Source organism: Homalodisca vitripennis, chromosome 6, assembly GCF_021130785.1.
Source record: "Homalodisca vitripennis isolate AUS2020 chromosome 6, UT_GWSS_2.1, whole genome shotgun sequence".
NCBI classification, from domain to species: domain Eukaryota; kingdom Metazoa; phylum Arthropoda; class Insecta; order Hemiptera; family Cicadellidae; genus Homalodisca; species Homalodisca vitripennis.
Genome location: NC_060212.1, coordinates 63,801,843 through 63,827,448, shown reverse-complemented (window position 1 = coordinate 63,827,448; position 25,606 = coordinate 63,801,843). Strand labels below are relative to the sequence as shown.

The window sequence follows — 25,606 nt, the reverse complement described above, 5'->3', positions numbered from 1 at the left end:
GCTGAATAGCTATTACCTGTGGGTAAACTGCTACACCATTGACTTTCATCTCTATGGTCACACTGTTCTGTACATTCATGTAGACCACAAACTCCAGTGGACCCTCTTCAGAGATGTTCATCTCAAGTGTTAAGGAGAAACAGCTTCGTCCCTTAATATTTCCACTAGGAGGCTTCACCTAGAAATGGTACGATTCAAACTAACTTCAATTTAAATTTTCAATATATAATTTTTGTACTGAGTTTACTGGTAACCAGAATGCATCAAAGTGATTTTCAGAAAATCATTAACTGATAAGAACATATTTATTTGCAAATATCAGCAGTTTCTAGTCAAGTTGTAATTTATTGCAATGCAATTATTTAATTTTACATGAATTTTCCTAATAGATAGATTGGTGATTCAAAATTAATTTTACTATTAAAGGACAAAATCATTAATCTCACTTAACAAAACATAAAATTAGAACCCAGTGAATTTCATTTTAATTTTTTTCTTCTAATTAAGCCAAAGAACTATTTCCACATCTACAGAGTTTGTGCACATATACACTTTGTCCTACTTAACATCTTCTGTGTCTTGTAAAGCAGTGTTAGTAGTTCTCAACTAAATTATTAATCAGCTGACAATTTCAAAAATAATATTGGTTTTCTTTATTTCTATTTTGTAGTAGTATTTCTTAACTGTTTGGCTGTGTTTGCATGCTTCGTTTTTATTATGGTTAATATTTGGTGTAATTAAAATAAACAAAAAGTAAAAAGTGAAGAAATTACCTCATTTTGAAAAGAACTGAGTTAGCATATATAAATATAGTATGTGATTTTGTAGTAGAAACATTAATAGTAATATGCTGTGACTAATACTGCCCTATTTTTTGACGTAGATGAATCAATTTCCATGATTAAAAATGTGGTCAGTTATTTGTCATTAGTGACAAAAGAACTGAAAAGTTGCACGAGAAAGTTTGATAAATTGGTTGAAGGTATATAATATACACAAATACAAATACTCTCACATATACATATTACAGTCAGTTCTGTAGGAAGATTTCACTGAGATCCTAAATTATTACTAGTTTTGTACACTTTCGGTCTCAAAACTTTTCTCTGACATTACAAACAAAAGGCTGAGATCCATGTATGATTTGTGTAAAACTGGTTTATTAAAAGTAATCCACTCTTTTGAAATAAGTTTTAATGTTTTACAAAGTATAGGAAAAATTATATAGAATTTATATTTCTATGTTACATAACTTAAACAATTTGTACCAATCGGAATTTGGCATTATAAATGGTCAATTCTTAACATAGATTAAATAAATATACATATATGTATTTATGAATATATACACAATATATGAATAAAGGATTTTTAATTTAAATTTGAATGTGTTTAATTCTAAATACTTATTGTAAATAACTTTTTTTGTCTAGAGGGAAAGAGGCTCTAGCCTCCGAACGGATCTTTGCACCTCCCTTACTTATGCTTAAACCCTCAGAATCTGAGACTTTTACACAAGTCAATGATATTTGAGGGCTCCTGTTCTTGAGAACAGTTTAGCTGATTTTTCGGCTTCTCTGCAAAGTCTGCATTTATCAGTCTGGTTCAGACCCACCTTCATTAGATGTTTTCTAAGTGGGCATGTCTTGTGAACATCCCTAGTATCAATTATATATCCTCTTTATTTTGTTCTAGGAGAGCTGCCCACCCTTTAGCATAACAAGATATAAACATTTTAGACTGTCTTAGTCCAGAGGTCCTTCTCCAGTTTAAGGATCTAATCCTCTTTTCCCAATATTTTACTAGAGCTTTGCTGTAGGAGAAAGCTACTCTACAGCCAGGCTCTGGCCCTACAATAAGGGTTTTTGTACCTATTTTGGCAAGGGTATCTGCTTTTTTTTTCCTTGAACGCAGTGAATCCTTTTCACCCAACTGAGTGAACTATGTTTCTCTTTGCCAGTTTTGCTAGAACATTCTTACATTCCATACTACTTTAGTCAAAGGAGCAGGTGTCAAGTGCCTTTAGCGCAGCCTGACTTAAATAACTTCTAATGTGACGTCATATTTTATTATTATTTTTTCAAACATTCGATAAATTGGACCCTGCGTAAAATGTATTGTTGACTTCAGGAAAACCAGACATCAATGAAAGGATTAAACAATATTTACAAGTTGTATCAAGAGTTTGAACACTAACCACAACCCCTTTGACAGGCTCCTTGTTGAGTACAACAAACATGGTGTCACAGTACTGCTGGTTGAACACAGTGAAGCGTTTGGTGGTCAGTAAGTTCAGTGGGATGAAGCCAATGTTGAAGGTAGGCTCCAGGAAGTAGACGACAGGTCTTGACATGGTCACACCACATTTAAATTTGTGACAGAGTATATTCTCTACAAACAAATCCACAGGGTGAAGTTTGTAGTTGGGGCTGTCGGGCTCGAAGTAAACTGCACACCACACCATCCCCTTTTTAGGAGTCACCTGGAATAGACAAATTTTGAAAGAAAAACAATGTACATAATAGAAGTCCACTACAGACACGACCGAAATTTTCCAGAAGCTCTAGAAACCATTTCAAACTTTTTGGAAACTATTCCTTTATGGAATAGAATTATAGTAATAATGGTATGTGTTAATATGGTATTAAACAAAACACCAGAAGGAATGAAAAACAAGAACAAGAACTTCTCCCCCATTACAACATCTCACATCTTGGACTATTTCCACCTAGAATTACCAATAATTCATTCTATAAAAAAATAATTCTTATAAAATAGAAAATATTTCTCTAGATATTTACCAATAGCAATAAAAAAGGAAAGAGGAAACACGAAATTTGAAACATTATTGAAAGACCACTAAATTAAACAGATGAATATTTACAGAAATATTAATTCAGTAATATAAATGAATTTAGGTTAAGTTCGTTATTAAGAACTTTTATGACACTATTCTTGTACTGTATGTATATCTGTAAAATGAATACATATATTTTGATTTTATTTGATTTACTAAGGAAATTATTAATAGAGAAATAAATTCTTTTAAATATATACAGTAAATTTAGTTCAAGGCCATTCATTGTAAGTAATCATTTTAATAGTTATTGTATAAATGTAATTAACCATACATTGGGTGAATTTAATTCAACAGTCTATATCATCTTTTAGTTTTAATATGATTTCAAGCTTTGACTGTTCCGAATGCAAAGAGATAGACTTGCTTGAGATTGTTGATTCTTTCAATAACAAATAGTCAAGTGGGTATGATAAAGTTCCGGTTGTTTTGTTGAAATTTGTTAAGATTCCTTTAATGATGCCTTTAATACATGAGATTAACTCTTCTTTTATTTCTGGAATATTCTCGGAATAGCTAAAAACCTTGAAAGAACAGCTAAAGTGATTCCAGTCTTCAAGGGAGGAGAAAAAAACAAGTTAATAATTACCATCTAGCTTTTATTTTACCAGATGTATCAAACATTTATAAAAAAACCTATGCATAACAGATTATTTGACCACTTGGGAAAAAACAATCTTTTTGGTTCAAAAGAACATAGTTTCCAGGCAAATAAATCTACATCAACAGCTCTGACTGAATTTATAAAAGAATCTATTGATTTTAAAAATAAAGTTACGTGGATCTATGCAGAGCCTTTGATAGCTCATCACATGACAAATTATTGAATAAATTTAAACAGTTAGGGATTGGTAGAACTTTTGAAAAATAGTTCAAAGTCATATCAAAGCAACAGAGGACAGTGTGTCGAACTTTCGTATTTCACAATCAGACAAGAAAGGCTATTTCTTTGTGAAAAAAAAATGACCATGGTATTCCCGAGGGGTCTATTCTGGGCACCTTATTATTTATTTGTAACATTACTGGCATGCTTAAGATACTTAACCAAACAAATTGTCTAAAAAATAAACTATGCTTTCATTGCAGATGCTCATAACCTGTTATATCTGTACCATTACACATAGAATTAGAACTGGCTCAAAATACAGAAATTTCTAAAATTGATGATTTCAAAACCAGAACCTTTTCAAAACTCGTTTAAAAAATCATTTAGTGTCAAGTGCTTTTGATACAGTTGAGGAGGTTTTTCCATGCCGCTGGAAATCAACTCCACCCCAATATTCTGCTGTATGATAGTATGACTGTTAACAAAATGCATGTCTGAATGTGTTTAATTAAGTGTGAATGGTTTGGTTAGAAAGTTAAACAATGACATTTACAACACAATTGTAATTGTATTATTGCAATAAAGAAATTACTATTGTTTTTTATTATTATTATATCTAATACAATCTTAAGAACAAGGTGACACAGTAACTGCAATTTTACTAGATTATAGCAAGGTTTTCAACAATATAAGTCATGAAATGTTGCTGTGCAAGTTGGAAAATATAGGTGTGAAAAAATGTATTAAGGGGTTTCAGATTTACCTCACAAATTGAACCTAATCTATTGAAATAAAAACTTCTTTGAATAATTAGACTTGAAATATCACATTTAGCCAAATGGTTGTGACCAGAGGTGTGTTACAAGGATTTGTTCTGGGATAAGTTCTTTTCATAATATATGTAATGTACCATAATGTATACTTAGCAAATCATTAATGTATGCGTATGGCACTGAACTCCCTCCAGAACAAGACAACTGAAATACTGGAGACACAACCGTGCATTGCAGTCAATAATGATCTGATTCTAAACATAAGTAAAAGTCAGCGGACTTTCTTTGGAAGAAGAAAAATGAGGCAGCTGAATACCAGAACTGACTTGACTGCATCAAGAAAAAAAAGCACTGATGAAACCATACATCCTGGAACCGTCACGTAAACCAGTTGTGTAAAAATTAAGCTCCTCTCTACATATCTTGAGGAGGTTTAAGCAGGTAAGCAGTGCCAATGCTGTTAAAATAGCCTACCATGTTTTGTTCGAGATAACTATACCCATTAGAGATATCGTCTCACTGCCTGAGGTAGCTACTCTAAAGGAAACCTCCATAGAGTCATGATACTCCAGAAAAAAAGACAATTCGCATTCTCTCTGACCTAGGCTCACTGGATTCTTGCAGGGATTCATTTGAATTCAAAATACTCATAGTGTCAAACACAACATCAAACCACACAGCACATTAATCAGACTACTTAGTTATCGGCCATTTAACCAGATTCTGTTGTATTGTCTACTGTACTGTAATGGTTAAAAGTAAAAATAAAATCTTCTGTTTTGAATATGAAATTCTAAATTTTAAACGGTTATCATGATGTATAGAGACACATTATTTATAACTGCGTTTGATTTACTTTTTTTAATTCTTTCATTGGATTGGTAAAAGTACTATTTTCCTTTAGAACATTTTGAAATTTCCGAAACCTTTTTACCAATTTCAAAAATTTCAAAAAAGGAAACTTTAAGATACCCTGTTATAATTATGCAAGAATTTCAGAAAACAATCTAAAGCTATTGATTCTATTTTCATTAGTGGCAAACACTTAAGAGGAATGGAGGGGGGTGCTTTATTCTCAACATATATAGCTGAAGTTTATACTGATTCTTTGGTTGGTTTTTACTTTTCATTTCAGATTCACTTATAATAAGTAATTGTTTATAGGAATATTTTGTTAACTTGAGACATACCCCGAGAAGAGGTTCCACTTTGAATGGCGACCCTTCAGCGATGTACCAGGTGAAGGAAACTGCAGTATTGAGAGGGTTGTAGATGGCCAGGGGTACAAAGGTCTGGGCGAACGGAACTTCTGGCAGCTTGTAGTCGACCCGGTCTGGGGACACGGTGAGGCTCTTGGGCACCACCTCGGCCACCACTGCGATGTCAAACGAGTGGAAACCATTGATCACGCATGTTATGGTCCTGTATACATTCCACATCTAGGTATCAATTGTTATGTTTCAAGAATTTTCTAAGGCCACTCCCTTCAGCGATGTACCAGGTGACGGAAACCGCAGTGTTGAGATGGTTGTAGATAGCCAGGGGTACAAAGGTTTGGGCGAACGGAAGTTCTGGCAGTTTGTAGTTGATTCGATCTGGGGACACAGTGAGGGTCTGGGGCACTGCCATGTTTTGTGTCGAAACCCATTTGAGATATGGTCTCATTGCTTGAGGAAGCTGTGAGACCATAAACAAGACCTCCATATAGAACCAATTTTTGTAAGGCTACATCAAGAGTTGCAACTGCAATCACGGTAATACATAACATGTACAGAGAATTCTTTACTCATACATATTGCAGTATGTTGATTAGACACTAAAATTACTTAATACTCATCGGAACATACCCACTGTATCTACCGAGAACCTCACGATGGAAATTCAAAACCACCCTCGTCTCCGACTGGGCTGGAACGATGAAGATGTCCAGGATTTGGACTTGCACTCCAGATGCAAGTGGCAATATTTTAGCACTTATTTGGAAGTCATTTTTGTTTTCAACGGTGAGTACTTGAGTACAAACTTTATTTGTTGTTACCTGAAAGATTAAAAAACTGATTTTACAACAGGTTCTACTTGTAAATGTACAACTTTTTAAAAGATGGATTATGTTCAAAGATTCTTATATGTGGCTCAGAAATAAAGATAAAATAAATCTTACTTTAGTTTACTAATATACTTTTTGAAATAAAACTTTACTGTTAAATTAAAAGATATTGATATTTTAAAGATAACACAGACTGTTTCATGTTCTAGTCAGATATTTTATTAATTATTTCTTGGATATTTACCTTATTTGTTAAAATAAAGAAAAATACCTGGGAAAATGTATATTTACTGTTGAAATAAATATGAATTATAAATACTTTACAGTTGCACAAGATATTTATATATCATTATTAATCAAATTAATTTTCTAATTTATATCATCGAATCTTCACAAAGAACTTACTATATTTGTAGGTTATTTTATATACTTCTTCATAATTATTGTTGAATCTTCACAAACAACTTACTATATTTATATACTTCTTCGTTGTTTGAATTATAATTATAATTAGTTGTGCAAAATTATAACTGTGTTGCTTTAACCATGTGTACATCTTAATTTTTGAACTAAAATAACACATATGTAAAGATAGATGAGAAACTAAGTGTTTTTATTTATAGGATACTGCATCTATGTTTGGACTGAAGGAACAAAACTGAAAAATATTCGACAAGAGCTATGAGAGACATTGTACATCAAAACCGGTTGTCAGTGTTGCAAGAGATATATAATGGTACATACACTACCAAAGGAGATGAGTGCCGGGGTAACTTTGATGCGGTACAGCTGCGTGAAGGTCAAAGATACCAAAACGTCCTTTGGATTATTGTTTTTTCTCCCATACAGCTGCGGCGGTAACAGTGGTTCACTCTGCGGCTGCATGGCCTTCGTATTACAGCCCCGTTCCTTCGAACAAAGTATGACAGAGTCGTTGGTACCTCAGCACATCATGCGATAAACAGTTCTGACCAGAACTGATACAAGAATACATTGATAAATACAACAAACAATACTACTACAACAGTTACAACCTTGAGACGCTATGTGGGTATGAACGAATGTAGTGAACACAGAGGAGTCCTGTAGTTTTACATGGAGTTTGGGTCATGAGGATTCTGGGAGGTTACTGAATCCTGTTTCCAATACCGAGTCTCACACCTATGGGTTGTGTGTGGTTGTGCAGATGCACAGGTTGGGACCTACTCTAGCCTCTAACTGTCCTTCAAATTTTACTTCTAAGTAGCTGAATTTGATGAGCATGCCAATGGTTCCAGTGATATTTCAAAAATTTAAACTTTTAAACAAGTGAATAGTATGCTTTTTTAATGAAATAACTCTGGAAAAAATTTTAATTGGTATAAAAATCTACCAGAGGAGATTTTAGGAGATTTGTGGTTCCTAATTTATTAAAAAAGATTTTATAAGTGGCTTATACAAAATACTTTTTTATTTATGGATTTTTTCCATTCTAATAAAAGAATTTTACTGCATTATTTGAAAAAAACTCTTTTTATTTCACAATAATAGTTTAATTTTCAACATAGAGTGAAAAAGAAAAAACATTAAAGAGTCAAAAGTTACTGTTAAAAGTCGTTGCAAAAACCTGATTTCAGTGCACTCTTTCATTGTAGTACTCATCCTACATCACTGAAAACTGGAGGCCCTATTTTTCAGCACCTCAACACATGGCAACAATTTCAAATTTATTAATACCACATTGATACTACCAAAAGTAGTAATAATTCTGTTGACTTTGTTTCATAGGCGTTTCACTCCAGTTGTTAACATTTTGATTGCAATACATTATAAACATACAACATCAATTTGTCATGCAACATATAAAGTGTTAATAAGTTAAAAGACCAAAGAAAACTGAGTCTACAAGCGTCATAAACACAGTTTTTAATCAATTAAATTAAATATGCAGAGCCTAAATTAAACAATGCTAAACAGTTAACAAGAGAATTAAACAATGTGGATAATTGTGCTAATAGTTTGGGAGGGCCAATTGCCAAGCAGTGTAAGACATCGGACTTTGGATTTGAGTTAGAGATAGCGCATGTTCAAATTGTGTCAGTAACCACAGCACTTTTATCAGCATCATTAACCTTGTACTGTAATGACTCTTCCCATTATTCTGTTTAATAAGATCCTCACACAGGCCAGTGACTCGTGAAGACGTGCAGAATATGGCTTTTAAAAGGAGATTGGGCTCTACTTAAAAAAAAAAAAAAACTATACCGGTAACTCAATGACAAGAAATGTAAATAATGAATAACCACGTGAGTTTTTTTTGGCAGCCAATATTTTGATATTAATACTCCAGTATAAGTCCACAGCCACTCAGAAACTGAGAAACATAAGTAACCCTCCTTTTGGCACGATAACCAACTGGTGCCCTTAACCAAAGAAGGTATGTACCATGGACCAAGTCACCATATGTGAGTTTATCATACCTGATTTTCAGTGTCTAATTGTTACTTGGATTTATTATGTAATGTTCATTACGTACTAGTGTGAATGTTAATCACGTGTTTTCATCCTAATAATGTCCTATTTTGTTGATTAGTTTAAAGTGTACTGTTTTGTACAGTACCTATGGTATGATATGGTATGGTGTCCTATGGTATGTAGGTATCATGAGACAGTACTGTGCTATGGTGTGTGGATGTTGTGATGCAGTACTAGTATCCTATGGTGTATGGATGTTGTGAGGCAGTACTAGTATCCTATGGTGTGTGGATGTTGTGAGGCAGTACTGGTGTCCTATGGTGTGTGGATGTTGTGATGCAGTACTAGTATCCTATGGTGTGTGGATGTTGTGATGCAGTACTGGTGTCCTATGGTGTGTGGATGTTGTGATGCAGTACTAGTATATCCTATGGTGTGTGGATGTTGTGATGCAGTACTGGTGTCCTATGGTGTGTGGATGTTGTGATGCAGTACTAGTATCCTATGGTGTGTGAATGGTGTGATGCAGGACTAGTATTCTATGGTGTGTGGATGTTGTGATGCAGTACTAGTAGATGGTGTGTGAATGTTGTGATGCAGTACTAGTAGATGGTGTGTGGATGTTGTGATGCAGTATTGGTGTCCTATGGCATATAGATGTTGTGAGGCGGTACTGGTGTCCTATGTTGTGTGAATGTTGTGATGCAGTACTAGTATCCTATGGTGTATGGATGTTGTGAGGCAGTACTAGTATCCTATGATGTGTGGATGTTGTGAGGCAGTACTGGTGTCCTATGGTGTGTGGATGTTGTGATGCAGTACTAGTATCTTATGATGTGTAGATGTTGTGATGCAGTATTGGTGTCCTATGGCATATAGATGTTGTGAGGCGGTACTGGTGTCCTATGTTCTGTGAATGTTGTGATGCAGTACTGGTGTCCTATGGTGTGTGGATGTTGTGATGCAGTACTAGTATCCTATGGTGTGTGAATGGTGTGATGCAGGACTAGTATTCTATGGTGTGTGGATGTTGTGATGCAGTACTAGTAGATGGTGTGTGAATGTTGTGATGCAGTACTAGTAGATGGTGTGTGGATGTTGTGATGCAGTATTGGTGTCCTATGGCATATAGATGTTGTGAGGCGGTACTGGTGTCCTATGTTGTGTGAATGTTGTGATGCAGTACTAGTATCCTATGGTGTATGGATGTTGTGAGGCAGTACTAGTATCCTATGATGTGTGGATGTTGTGAGGCAGTACTGGTGTCCTATGGTGTGTGGATGTTGTGATGCAGTACTAGTATCTTATGATGTGTAGATGTTGTGATGCAGTATTGGTGTCCTATGGCATATAGATGTTGTGAGGCGGTACTGGTGTCCTATGTTCTGTGAATGTTGTGATGCAGTACTGGTGTCCTATGGTGTGTGGATGTTGTGATGCAGTACTAGTATCTTATGATGTGTAGATGTTGTGATGCAGTATTGGTGTCCTATGGCATATAGATGTTGTGAGGCGGTACTGGTGTCCTATGTTCTGTGAATGTTGTGATGCAGTACTGGTGTCCTATGGTGTGTGGATGTTGTGATGCAGTACTAGTATCCTATGGTGTGTGAATGGTGTGATGCAGGACTAGTATTCTATGGTGTGTGGATGTTGTGATGCAGTACTAGTAGATGGTGTGTGAATGTTGTGATGCAGTACTAGTAGATGGTGTGTGGATGTTGTGATGCAGTATTGGTGTCCTATGGCATATAGATGTTGTGAGGCGGTACTGGTGTCCTATGTTGTGTGAATGTTGTGATGCAGTACTAGTATCCTATGGTGTATGGATGTTGTGAGGCAGTACTAGTATCCTATGATGTGTGGATGTTGTGAGGCAGTACTGGTGTCCTATGGTGTGTGGATGTTGTGATGCAGTACTAGTATCTTATGATGTGTAGATGTTGTGATGCAGTATTGGTGTCCTATGGCATATAGATGTTGTGAGGCGGTACTGGTGTCCTATGTTCTGTGAATGTTGTGATGCAGTACTGGTGTCCTATGGTGTGTGGATGTTGTGATGCAGTACTAGTATCTTATGATGTGTAGATGTTGTGATGCAGTATTGGTGTCCTATGGCATATAGATGTTGTGAGGCGGTACTGGTGTCCTATGTTCTGTGAATGTTGTGATGCAGTACTGGTGTCCTATGGTGTGTGGATGTTGTGATGCAGTACTAGTATCCTATGGTGTGTGGATGTTGTGATGCAGTACTAGTAGATGGTGTGTGAATGTTGTGATGCAGTACTAGTAGATGGTGTGTGGATGTTGTGATGCAGTATTGGTGTCCTATGGCATATAGATGTTGTGATGCAGTACTGGTGTCCTATGGTGTGTGGATGTTGTGAGGCAGTACTGGTGTCCTATGGTGTGTGAATGTTGTGATGCAGTACTAGTATCCTATGATGTGTGGATGTTGTGATGCAGTATTGGTGTCCTATGGCATATAGATGTTGTGAGGCGGTACTGGTGTTCTATGTTGTGTGAATGTTGTGAGGCGGTAATGGTGTCTTATGGTACATGGTTGTTGTGAGGCAGTATTGGTGTCCCATGGTCCGTGGATGTCGGCAATATTCTGTGTTTGAGGGTCTGGAGAGAGAAGGTGATCTGATCTTTAGTGTTTGGTCTAGATTTTCCCTGGCACAGTGATTTTTTCATAATATTTCAAACACTTTTTGAGGCTACATCTCTAATATGGAATATTTCACATTATTTTTGGTTTTGTGCTGAATCTCTATCGTCCAGAACCTAAATTGAATTGTTTCCAAGGGCCAATTATATAATCTCTTTATATAATTAACTTACAACTAAGGACCTGTGCTTATGTAACAGGAAGCTTGCAGAAAATAAACACAGATGAAATCACTTTACCTTCGATACAGAGAGTGCAGCTGTTCCTCGAATGTAATTTAATATCTGCTTCTCATTCATTCTTTTTCGCAACAGTTCCTCCATTGTGTAGGTCAATGTTTCATCCACTGGAGCTATATATCTGCTCAGGCCCTTGAATATAGTCCTACAGCAATTGTTCAGAAAATATCCAACATTTTTTACAGCACAAGTTCTTTAGTAGCAAACTAATATAAGTCTTAATAAATATAACAATGCTAATATTTAATAAGATTTAACTGGAAGTTAATAAGTCCAATTTGCAGATTGAAATAAAAAATATGTATTTCAAAAAAGTTAGGACTATGTGGAAGAAGGAGAAATTTTACAAAATAAATTTTTAAAGACCTGACATATCTTTCTTAAAATTGTAGTTTAGTCTGTCTGCCTATGCAATAACTCTTGATAGAAAGGCCTTTGAAAGTTGGTACATAGGTTTTGCTTGATCCAAGGAAGAACCTTTTCGATTTAAGGATCAAATGATCATAGGGTAGTAAAATTGCAAGAAGCTCCACAGAGAAATGTTATGTTATGACCTTCTGGATCCTGTGATACTCTGATGTATTGGTATTTTTTTTTTGTTCTTTTAGGATAAGAAGCTTATAAATTGCACTTAGTCCTGTAAGAACCTTTGCACTGCTTCTGGAGTGATAGGATATTCAGGATGGGTAAGGGTAGGGAGTAGGGGCCGCCTCCTATCGAGATCCATGAGGAAGAATTAGGACACTACATCTCAAAGTCATCCCGGAAGAAGGGGAGGCCAGCTCTGAACCAGCCTCTCCAGTCAAAGTAGGCAGGGGGTGGCACATCCTTGTTGAGGTTAACAAGAACCTCTGAGGTAAGGGAACAAACCCCACCAACTCCAACAGTCATCTTCCACAGTAGACTAGACCTATCGAATTGCCCATGAACCCCAGAATCTCAACATTTGCGGTTAGTGATGTGCCGCTACTGGACATCCATAAGGTTGCCCAGATTGAAGTGGCACATCGGTTGTTGCTGTGCCCAGTGATTGGTTTAACTGGTAGGTATAAACCAGCCAGAAGTGATCCCTGCTGGGTATGTTGTATCGGTTAATTGATTATATACTAGTTTACTATGTAACACACGACTTGCGTGCATACTTGGCAGTGTGATCGGTAAGTCTAGGCCTCAATATGGGAGGCCTATCATTGGGGAACGCAATCGTTGCATCAGTCTTGAGCCAGGGGCGGTCATTTTTGGAGACGGCACCCATCGCGCACACTGGCTTTTCCACTTTGCTCAGGAAGGTCACTTCGTCTGTCAGAAACCCCACTTCGTGTGATATCAATGGTGTAATTCCTGGAATCAACATTTTTAGTAATCAACACTGACTGTAAGTAATTTATAGCCACAAATTTCAAACCTCAGCAATGATAAAACATTTTAAGGTATACAATTATATAAAACATAATTATATTCTTGTAGAGGACATATTTTATACCACTACATAAATTACAAACTTAGTGAACGTGATCTGTGATGCATGAAAATAAGATATACATCAAAAATACAAACTGTAAGCAAAATTAGTGAATTTGTGTTTGTTTACTGCTCAGGAGCGGACGTCAGCACATAAATGCAAGAGTAATGCATGAAAATAGATAGACATACAAAATACAAACTGTAAGCAAAATAATGTACATAAAACTATAGTAATTTGCAATCATATAAATTTTTTTATAAAGAATATAAGACAATAATACCTTTTAGCAATCCATAATTCGTGTATTGCCCATAAAGTGTTATTTGTGAGTACTTATTTGAAGAGTTATTAGATACGAGGTTCAGCTTCTACCTGTCACTAATCGTGATATTGTGAAATCATAACTTTCAAAAGATTCTACACTCATCGTTCATGTCAAAAGTTTAAGTTTATGAAAATATTTGTTGTTTTTCAATTTTTGGAAAATTTTCAAAAAATAAAATTCGGGTGAATCCTTTTAAATTTGCAAATTGAATGTTCCGCACAAAGTGTGCAAGACGTAATAATAGTTAAAAGCAGCTAATACTCCATACAGCTTACTGACACAGGACTGTGCGTGCAACTCCATACACAGTTTACAATAGCTGTGGCTGCTCGCATACCAGAACTAATGTGTGAAGACAGTTTATTCCACCAAATGACTTCTTTAATTAAAAAAAAAAGAATAAAATCCACTATAGTTAATGTTTTAATAACTATAGTGAAGCATTGTTTCATTTCAATACTCACGGTTTTAAACATACTTCTCAACTGTATGTACGAGGGCCATCCGGAAAGTAGTACCCGATTCCGCCGCGTGAGGCGCTGATGACGCGAGTAGCCGCCGGTCAAGGTCAGATCGCTTCAGTGGCTTGTCTGCCTTCTCTGTTACAAGTTCCGTGATGCTAGCATTGCCTGTGTTGTTTCTGTGGCAGTTCATAATGTTTAAAAAAATTGAAAACGCCGCCAGTTGTGAAGTGAGGGCTGTAATAAAATTTCTCAACGCAAGAAACGTTCGACCTTGTGATATTCATCGCCAATTAAAGGAAGTGTATGGAGACAATGTGATGGAAGAGTCATCTGTTCGGCGCTGGTGTCGTAATTTCAACTTGGGGAGGGGGAACACACACGACGATGAGTGTTCAGGGAGACCATCTGTCATTACAGATCAACTGCTGAGGTCAGTAGACGAATTCGTGAGGAACGATCGGCACGTCACAATTGATGACATCTGTGAACATTTCCCTAATGTTTGTCGAACAATTGTTCATGAAATTGTCAAAGACCATCTGCATTATTCAAAAATTTGTGCAAGGTGGGTCCCTCGCATGCTTACACATGAGCACAAAACCAAGCATATGGCTGCTGCATTCACATTTTTGGAACGTTATTCTGATGAAGCAGACACGTTCTTGAATCGCATAGTTACTGGTGATGAAACATGGGTTTGTTATGCTTCACCTGAGAGTAAACGACAGTCAATGGAGTGGCATCATACTCATTCACCAAAGAAACCAAAAAAATTCAAGACTGTTCTGTCCACCAGGAAACTTATGGCAACCATTTTCTGGGATCGACGTGGTGTACTGCTTATTGATTTTATGGCCCGTGGAGACACTATTAACGCTAATGTGTATTGTGAAACATTAAAGAAATTACGGCGGGCAATACAAAATCGACAGAGAGGTCTATTGTCTGATGGCGTCATTCTCCTCCATGACAATGCCAGGCCTCATGCAGCGGGGATAACACAACTTCTGCAGCAATTCAATTGGGAAATTTTCGACTATCCACCGTATAGCCCGGACTTGGCCCCTTCAGATTTTCATCTCTTTACAAAACTTAAAGAGTTTTTGGCGGGAAAAAGATTTGACAGCGATGAAGAACTTAAAGAAGGCGTGACTACGTATTTCAATCGGCTGGCGGCAGAGGAATATGACGCTGGAATACAAAAACTCGTCACACGTTATGACAAATGCTTAAATTTGCTTGGAGATTATGTGGAGAAGTAGTTTAAGGTATGCTCTTTTCAATAAAAATGTTTATATTTGTTAATATTTACTTCTGTGTCTTTATTTCACAAACGGGTACTACTTTCCGGATGGCCCTCGTAGTTTGTAAACATTATCCTACAATTTTATAAATATAAAATAAATGTACAGTACTGACTCTTTATGTCTAGAAACTGATTCCTCACAAAAACCTCTTGTGGCTATCAATGAAAGCTGAAATGAGATTTTGTCAATTATCTGTGTTTTTATGGAAAGTGTTGATTGATTGATTTATTGTTAATTTTTTTATTACAATATTCAATTACAAGTATTAACTTAATACATAATGATAGAAGTATGTTGATAAAAACATTACAATAATCATAAACCTAAGAATATTTGCTCTCAAATTTGTGGTAAATGGTATTTAAATCACATTTCTGAACAATAATTTAAATTGGGGCATGTGAAGCAAAGTCAAGTGTAAGAATAATGCAAGCACAAAAATATATTTTTGAAAGATTAACGCTTAGTAGCTTTAGTTTTATACTGTGTTTAGTTTTCTAAGATAAAAACCATAATGAATTTTCAAACTTTTAAGTAAATAACATTTTTCTGGTATGTGTATTTTTACATCTTCATGAAAACAAAAATGCATGACTCAAAAGTAAATGCACCCAAAAATATTTGTAATGCAAACGTTTATTTCTTAAAGTTAACTCTTTTTAAAACAAATTGATATGCCATGTGTTTATTTAATGAACTGAATCTATAAAATTGGTTGTTTAGACTAGGAATGACAATTTTCATTCTCAGTTCTTAAAACACCCGTTTTCTGTGTACAAATAGTGAGTATAAAAAAACCACATTGCAGAGCATTGAAAATAATATTTTTAGCAAAATCAGAAGAAAGGATGACAATTAATACTTCTTTAATAACACAAGATGAATACTAGTACCTGGATTAAACTTAGGTTCTGGAACTTTCGTTTGAGATTTCACATTACCGAACATTTTCACGTTCAAATGATTCACCACTTTGTAGTCTACCCCATCAGTGCTGTCAGAATGGGCCAGGATTTCAAACACTAGCTTGTTTTGTATTGCACCTACATGAACAACAATTATGGTTTAGTTATCAAACGCAAAACTTCTAAATGGAAACACACTTGAAGAGCTATATAATCCATAACTTATGTTAACTTCAATCATCAAAATAAAGATCACCTATATTTAGTGATTTGCTCTTAGTGTGTCAACTTTCCTTTAAGAAACACATTTCTCTTAACAATTTATTTGTACTTTTCATAAGCTAACAGGGAAAATACAAAGAAACTGTGAACAAACTTTTATGAACACAACTAACCCTTTTAATGCCTTTTATCAATTTTGTTCAAAATATAGAGTGTTAGGAAACATTTCCCCTTTTCTTTATTTTACATATTTTCTTCCAATTGTTACCGTGTTGTAGAGAATAAACAGGGTTTTAAAAGAAATATAAAAATGTAGGAAATATAATGATTTGCAAAGGTAAACAGTCACAGGAAGTTCAACATGTGAAACTTAGTAAATTTGAAACACCTATAAATATGAACCTAGGGGTAGGGTCAGGCCTGTACTCAGATCGGTTTTTTCGGACATTTTTACCAGGACCCAGGCACTCAGGGAGCCCAGGCAGGGCCACACCACACGTATATTTAAAGTGATTGTGTCGACAGACAGCATGAATATATGATGGAAGGACATAACGAGGCCCGGCCGAATATCTTTTTTGGGGCCCGCTAAAGCTAAGTATGGCCCTGGATAGGATGTACAGTGCAAGGGTGCTGAGGCCTCACATTATATAAGGATTTAGCAAATACGCTACATGTATCCTACCCGTACAGATTAACAATCTTAAAAATCATAGAATATCAACACCAGAAATATAGCGACTAAGGAGATAATTTCTTAAGGCCAACAATCTTAGTAGAGAAAAAGATTAAACTCAAGCTGGAGTAAGGTAAAAGAACTAAAACTAATACAGAAATAATAGATAAATAGTATAACTCATGTTTATATCATTGGCTGAAGAAATTCTCAGAATTAACAATCCCCAATCTCATCTAAGAGTGTACTGAGAACTTTATCACACACAAAGAAATAGTGACAGTTATTTAACACTTGGATTCCACAACATACCAGGTATTAACAAATCATTAAAGTTTCTAAAGTTCCATGGTCTAGGAGGGGGTCTAGGAGACGGGCTGACCTTAGTTCGGGTGAACCCCAATGAACTGGGAAAGTACCTCTCCAGGGGCGGCACCGCCAAGGTGTCGCTCAAGACCGAAGGGGGATCCGAATCCAACCACCTAACCAATGGTTGGGCTCGGATAAACGCTTACTTAGCGTCCTGCTTGAGGTGGCCCTGCTGTCAACAAAACCCCAGGATCTAGGGTAGTGCCTCGATTGTGCACTCTGCGCGGTGACGGCCCTCGGCGCCGCGCAGTAGTGGTGCCAGTCCGGGTCCGCCTGGAATCGCACCACACAAAAAACTTGTTTTTTGACTGAGGGCACCCCAATCCCACGGTGTGAGGCGACCCGTGCCTTAGGGATGCATGGCGCAGGGGGTTGTGCGTCGTAAACGGAGCCCCTTGGGGGGCAACTGCAGGTGCGGTCTCTACTCCTAGTGGGAAGAGAGGGCGCTCGGGCGGTTCTTCGGCGGAAAAAACCCCTGCCGAAGAGACGCCCGACCGCACCTCCTGAGCAAGCAGAGCGTGCGAGGAGTAACCAATCCCCTCAACGGAGGAGGGATTGGGAGAAACATTCGGGGAGGTTCTGACGGTACATAAGCTAGTCTTGGTCCCTGCGAACTTTCCTGAGAGGCGCCTCTCAGAGGAGGAGGCTATGGAGCTTCGGGCGCGCATTCTCGACGAGGTACTCTCAGCAGAGGGTGTGTGCCTGCAGTTCAAGAGGTGTTTCCCGGAAAGGGGGGCTCTCGTCATGCTGTGTGGCAGTGACGAGACCAGGGATTGGCTGCGGGGTCTGGCTCCGGGGCTGGGGATCGGTGGCCCTGGGGGAATAGGGGTGATCTGTGGGGACTACAAAGACCTCATAAGATCTACCAAGGTCTTCCTAAGGGTTGATGGTCCCATGGCCGAGAAGGACTCTGCGACCATTCTCAAGGCCAAAAATAAACAGAATGCTGGTATCTCTGTGTCGGACTGGAGGGTTGTTGGAGATGTCCATACGGGAGATTCCAGAACACTCGTAATTTTAATAGATGAACAATCTTCAGCCACTCTTAAGGGGAGGGGCTGGAGGGTGTTCATTGGTGTGGAGCAGGTCCAGCTGAGGGCGGCGGGGTGGGGCGGCTGATCATGGGGATCAAGGTTCTTCAGATTAACCTGCAGCACAATAAGGCTGCCTCGGCTGTATTCTGCAGACGCTTCCTGTCGGAAGATTTTCATGTGGCTCTGATAAAGGAACCCTTGGATCAGCAAGGGAAAAATATCAGGGCTTTCAATGACAGGGTGATAATTGTTAGTGCCCAGGTTGAAAATGCCAGGACATGTATTGTTGTAAGCAGCAAGGTGGACAGCATTCCTGTTCTGGAATTTTGTTGCAGGGATCTCGCCACAGTCAGGCTGATGGTGGCTGGTTACTGGACGAGCCCTGCTAGTTGCATCATCATATCCACCGTATGATGATACGGAGTCCACGCCCTCCAGGGAACTGGCTGCCTTGGTGGACCATGTTGGGAGGAGTGGAGCGGAACTGGTGGTGGGATGCGACGCCAACTTGCACAACGAGGCGTGGGGCAGCACCAACACCAATAACAGAGGTAAGTTACTTCTAGAATATATAATGTCCCCGTAGTCTAATGATTGCAAATGTGGGAAATGTACTCACGTTTCGCACGATGAGAAGAAGGGAGGTGCTAGATGTGACCATGATGTCAGAGGGTATAGCTGGTCGGATGCATGGCTGGCATGTGTCTGACGAGCCTTCCCTCTCTGATCATGCTCACATCTGTTTTTAAAGATCGGTGAAAGCAGATGCTGGAAAAAGTTCAGTATAGGAATCCAAGGAACACAAACTGGGTATCATAGAAGGAAAACCTCAGGGCACGGCTGGATTCTGATTCCACTAATGGGGAAACGGATTCACAGCGCGGCGCAGCTTGACGAATCTGCTGACGGTCTAACTTTCTGCGATTGTCGGCTCCTTCGATCTCAGCTGCCCGGTTTATCAACAAAAATAGATCAAAGGTAGTCTGGTGGAGCTCTGAACTGGCCTCTTTGAGGAAGAGGGTCAGGGCTCCTATTCAGGAGAGCCAAAACTTGGGGCACTTGGGACAACCTACCATGAGGCTCTTGCACTGTACAACCGCAAGGTTCGTACGGCTAAGAGGTTAGCCTGGAAGAAGCTCTGCACCGATATTGACAGTGTGCAGGCTGTGCAAGGCTACAAAAGCTATTAGCAAAGAATCCCATCTCGCCGCTTGGTAGTCTCAAGGACGATCAAGGTGTTTACATTTCTGAGCCGGAAAGAGTTCTGAAAGTTACGATGGGAACACACTTCCCGGACTGTATTGTTCATGAGGGTGAACAACCACCCGAAAGTGAGGGGAGACATGCGGGTCGCGCCACCCATTTGCTGTGGAGTCTGGCGCACCGTATTGTTACCTTCAGTAGGATTGAGTGGGCTATTAACTCATTCAGTCCTTACAAGGCTCCTGGGGGCGACGGGGTGAGACCGGTTTGCTTTGCAGCGGGGATCGGATATTCTCCTTCCCCAGCTGTGCAGACTGTTCAGAGCCTCCGTGGCTCACAGGTACATCCCACTATCCTGGAGAGTGTCCAGAGTGGTGTTCATACCGAAGCAGGGGAGGGCGGGCATGGATCGACCGAAGTCCTTTCAGGCCGATATGCCTGTCCTCCTTCCTTCTCAAAACCATGGAGAAAATGGTTTGCCAGGTTTGTTTGGGAGGGAAGCTCATCTGGAGCGACCTTTGCATCCTAACCAGCATGCCTACACTCCAGGAAAGTCATGCGACTCCGGCCCTGCATCAATTGGTATGCAGGATTGAGAAGACGCTGGCGGCAAAAGAGTTAGCCATAGGAGTCTTTTTATACATTGAAGGTGCCTTTGACAATACAGCCACTCAGGCGATTATCAATGCGGTCTCAAGACGTGGCGTTGATGGTCAGGTGTGTGTGACTGGATAGGGGCCTTGCTCACGGACAGGGTTGTTGTTACCCTCATGGGAGCAAGTGTGTTAGTGCGAAGGCTACGAGGGGCTGTCCCGCAAGGCAGCGTCCTCCTCTCTCCTCTTCTGTGGAACCTGGTTGTGGATGACCTGCTAAATTCTTTGAATAGCAGCGGTGTCTTTGCACAAGGGTACGCAGATGATATTGTGATTCTTGTGAGTGGCAAGTTCAACACAACAATCATGGAACTGACCAATGCTGCTCTGAACATGGTGGGAAACTGGTGTGATAAGTTGGCCTCACCGTCAACCCCACCAAGGCTACCGTGGTTGCCTTTACCAGGAGGCGACAGATGGAGGGCATTGGTCCCTTTCTATTTAAAGGTCACCCGTTGAGCTGAAGCCTGAGGTCAAGTACCTGGGCGTGATCCTAGATAGGGTTCTAAACTGGGGACCTCATCTAGAAAGGGTCATTGCCAGGGGTAAGTGGTCTCTAATGCAATGCAGACAGTGTGATAGGTGGGCCCTGGGGACTGAAGCCGAGGCTCTTGTACTGGCTTTAAGTTTCCGTGGTGAGACCTGCACTAATGTACGGAGCTGTCGTATGGTGGCCAAAAACGGAAGCCAAGACGGTGGTAGCACGACTTGGCGGGTATCCAAAGGATGGCCTGCCTTGCTATCACTGGGGCTTTTCCTAGTGCGCCAGGCGCGGCTCTGGACTGTTGTCTTAATCTCCGCCCCCCCTGGACATTGTCATTCGAGCTATGGCCAGGAGGAGTGCCTACTGTCTTCAGCAGATGGGACTCTGGTCGGTCCTGCAGCGTGGGCACTGCAGAATTAAGCACTCTGATACAGGAGGATGTTTTGCACATGATCTCTGATCAGATGCCACAAAAGTTTTCCTTTGACAAACCCTTTAGGATTATTTTACCCTCAAGGGATGATTGGTCAGAGGGGAAGAAATCTCTTCCACCAGCGGAGCTCGAATGGTACGCAGACGGCTCCGAAACAAAAAGTGGCACAGGCGCTGGAATTCCTGGGAGTGAGACCATGCAGGGAGCTGGTGGTTCCTATGGGTCCGTATCCGACAGTCTTTCAAGCGGAGGTCCGCAGTCATTATGGAATGTGCTCGTGAGAATCTTCGTCTGCGATATAGGGGCAAGACGATTAACATTTTCACGGACAGTCAGGCAGCACTGATGGCGCTGGATACTTGCGCAATCAAATCCAAACTGGTTTGGGATTGCTATCAGACCTTTTCCTCCCTTGCCAGAATCAACAATGTAACCGTTTGTTGGGTTCCTGGTCATGAGGGGATTCTTGGGAAACGAAAGAGCTGATGCCCTGGCCAACCAGGGCTCAGCAACAATTATGACGGGCCCTCAACCGTTCTGCGGTGTTCCAAAGGTGTGAATCCTCTAGGGTTGTCTCGAAATGGATTCGTGCGGAGCATGGGAGAAGGTGGGGGTTGCAGCCGGGTTTGAGAGTGAGTAGATTTGGTATTACAGTCACCTTCCTCCAAGGTGGCTTCGGACCTTCTCTCATTAAACAGATCAATGTCTTCTAAGGTCATTGGTCTCATTACGGGCATGGTCACCTGAGGAAGCACCTACACAGAGTTGGCATCCTTCAGGAGGATCCGCTCTGTGGAAGGTGTAATGAGCAGGAGGAGACTGCTGAGCACCTGCTCTTTGATTGCCCTGCAATAGCAAGAGAGCGGTATGCCCATCTTTGGTAGCTTGGACAGGGTGGTGAATTTTCCCAGGAGGACTTTGATAGGTTGTTTTTTGGCGGTTTGTTGAACTGCTGAAGTTGTAGACTAGTGGTGGGCCTCATGGTGTTTCTGGGGTGCGCAAAAAGCCCTTGAGGCTTAAGTGCATGGCAGTAGGCCGCCCCAAGGAAAAAAAAAAAAAGTTCCATGACAATAAATCAGTTTCTCTTGACTGGTATTGTGAATAGGTAATTAGCTCAAGAAGTTTCTCACAGCAGCGTTAACACGTTCACAACGACATGTACCCAATCGGGTCCACACCGGGCTTTTCAAGAATGTGTCCTGCGCCCGATGGAGTACACATTGCTATGCATTTCATTATTGCGTTTTTATTGTTTGTCTGTCTTGGTGGTTTTTTAAATTTGATACAGTGGTTAAATGCATACCTCAGACTATTGTGTACCCCATCAGACGCATAATTGCTTAATTTTTAAGGTAAATTAATTTTTTTTTTGGGACCTCTTGGGGCACGCGATGAAAAATTGAAAAAAACATAATGAAATAATTGTCTGTGCAAAACTGCGAAGCCTACACACCTTTCTCGTTTTCTTAGACGTTTGATGTACAAAAACCGATTATGGTTTATTTGCCATTATTATTGAAAAATTCGATGGCAAATAAAATAATCTGGAAAAACACTGAAGTCATGAACGTGTTAAACTTTCTAGTCATCCTTTGCACAAACAACGGAAAAGAGGTAAGATAAAAATGACATTGGTTCCAGCAGTCTCCAAGGTCATATAAAAATATAAGAATGGAATTTAGTTTAATATAATTGCTTCCTATTATGCCTGCATATAATATATTAAGATCCAAACTATTAAAATATTTTATTACTAATCAGGTTAAAACAATACTATTATATGCTCTTACCGAGATTATGGGCACAGTGTGTAACAGAAACATCGCAAGTAGCTTTTGGTGCAAGCTTCTGAAAGGCCGGTGAAACCTTGAAAAATGGTATTTTGCTGTAACGAAAAGCCAGATTCTGAGTCGACTTGTTGGTTATATGGAGGACCTTGTTTTGTCTGAAACATAACATGTTAATCATAAACGAAAATACATTCTAAAAAGATACACTTACAATAGAAGTCATAAACACACATTTTAAAAGTACATTTGAAATAAAGAATTTTATTATTCTAATATTTTAAGACATTTATTGATTGGTGCTTGTAAAAAGACAGCACTTATTTAAATTAAATTACTTTAACGAGATTGCCTTGAATTTATGATCTAATTTAACCTTTAACAAGCAGCTAGCAATCTCAGATAGGTCCCAACTATTGCTTGTTGAATGTTTAACATAGCTTATTGTTGCTCGGACCCAAGATCAAATCTAAGTTTATTCCTAGCACTAAGTTGTGAGTTTTTGGCCTAACACCAAGCTACAAACTATAAATTTCTAGCTTGTTACATAAATTGAATAAACTCTACAGTGGAGCTCCCACAAAAACATACTATGGCCAGCGGCATCATATCAGTACAACTCTCAAAACGTCAAGTGTCCAAAAGTGAGGTTATAGTGCAGAATTATGTTGAAAAATAAATTACCCAAGACATGACTGACTGAAAAAACAAAAAAGGTAAAGTTCTTTTGGAATAACATCACCTTGGAGTGATAAATAATATCCCAGACATTAACATAAAAATAACCTCTGCATAAGATAAACTAAGATGGATCTGCAACCAGAACATCATGTACTATTACCGGAAGCCAACAGAGACACAGGAGAAGTAGAGAGTGTCTGGTACCACTGAGAGCTTTGCCCACTCAGCCTCTCCATATAGACACAACAGCACAGAGATTTCATTAAACACTGGGATAATTCTGGCTGTAGTCTGTCCTTCGGCCATTACTGTAACATTAAGCTGAGTTAGAGCTGCAAACCAGAGCATCATGGAGTGTAACCAGAAGCTGATATTAATAGATAATAATATGTGCATACAGGGCCGTAACTATAAGTATGGGGGCCCTAGGGCAAGCCTTGACAGGAGACCTCCTTGGGACAGTGGTTAAATTAAAGACAATCATATCATTTATTAACTTTTAATCTTTTGAGTTAATTTGAGTTACAAAACTTTGTTCAATACAATTTAAATTAATTCAGAATTTAATTTAAACTTTTAGGACATAAAAGTTCTCTTCGAAGACTAGACTGTGGCATAAATAAAAAAGATTCATCGTTATTAATTTACTTTCAGTTTTGTTAATTTTAAATTTTGACAAAACTTGTACTTAAAATACTTTTACTTTCATTAAAACACTGAAATTGGAAATTATTGATTAGTTGATAATTTAATATTAGTTGTAAGTTAGACTCCTTAACTGCTTTTAAAATTCAGGGTGAATCACAGTTATAATGGTTAAAGGATGAAGTTTGAACAAATAATAGCATAACATTACATAAGTTACTCACACAAATCCAAGTCAGGAACAGAGTGGTTTTTTGCAGTGGCAACAAATTTTGGTTTGGGACTCAGAAGTTCTGGCTCACCTATACAAAACATACATTACAGATAATACACTCTTACTGGCTAGAGGTGAGCACTGATGTAAACTCGTATATACTACTGGATAAATAATCCGTGCAGATAATATAAATGAACCAGTTTGTCTACTCCCACTTCTTTTTGGGGATTTAACTAAGACGTCCAAGTTTTTACAACTAACATCTAAGGTTCTGGTTTATACTGTGTAGACACATTGCTTATTCGATTAGTTTCTGTTTAACATGTGTTGATATTCCACAGTGACGCCGAAATATTTCAAGAATTTAGTGTGTAAGCAATATTTCAACACAGTGTGAACTGGAAAACAAATATTAGTTATGACATCATTCAAGGACTTAGCCAGTAAGGGGATCCAAAGGGTCCAGATCCCCCCAAATTGTTTTCAATTACTTTTTTTTTAGCAAACACTTATAATTATTTAAATAATTCAGTATTACTAACATGTACTGTTGAAAGATCATTCTCAACATTGAAATGGGCCAAGAACTTTTAAAGGAATAAAATAGAGAACGAGCGGTTGACTGCACTTCCCGTTGTCCACTACGGGAAAATATAAGTTTTTCCAGAGCAAGTTTTAGATACGATGGCTCAGAAGTCAAGATGAATTTTATTTTTTTTAACTCTTTTACATATGATCATTTCTTAATGTAAATTTGTATACTAAGTACTGTGTTTTGCAGGCAATAAAATCATATTTTTTGCAATTACATTACTACATAAGTCTAATAAATTTAAATTATTAATCCTAGACATCCTACTAATGCAGTA

The 25,606-nt window shown here is 38.6% G+C and overlaps 1 protein-coding gene across 1 annotated transcript in view; it reads right to left on the bottom strand.

The window, feature by feature from the left end:
* LOC124365405 (cilia- and flagella-associated protein 47-like) overlaps window positions 1-25,606 on the bottom strand; it is a 109,199-nt gene that overhangs the window by 41,585 nt on the left and 42,008 nt on the right. Inside the window, exons 9-19 of the mRNA XM_046821385.1 lie at window positions 24,745-24,822; window positions 24,036-24,183; window positions 23,198-23,352; window positions 16,322-16,471; window positions 13,010-13,208; window positions 11,868-12,012; window positions 7,248-7,412; window positions 6,304-6,494; window positions 5,647-5,878; window positions 2,198-2,482; window positions 17-178 (exon numbers count right to left, since the gene is read on the bottom strand). Of these exons, the coding sequence (XP_046677341.1) occupies window positions 17-178; window positions 2,198-2,482; window positions 5,647-5,878; window positions 6,304-6,494; window positions 7,248-7,412; window positions 11,868-12,012; window positions 13,010-13,208; window positions 16,322-16,471; window positions 23,198-23,352; window positions 24,036-24,183; window positions 24,745-24,822 (1,910 nt within the window). The remainder of the gene's footprint in view (window positions 1-16; window positions 179-2,197; window positions 2,483-5,646; window positions 5,879-6,303; window positions 6,495-7,247; window positions 7,413-11,867; window positions 12,013-13,009; window positions 13,209-16,321; window positions 16,472-23,197; window positions 23,353-24,035; window positions 24,184-24,744; window positions 24,823-25,606) is intronic.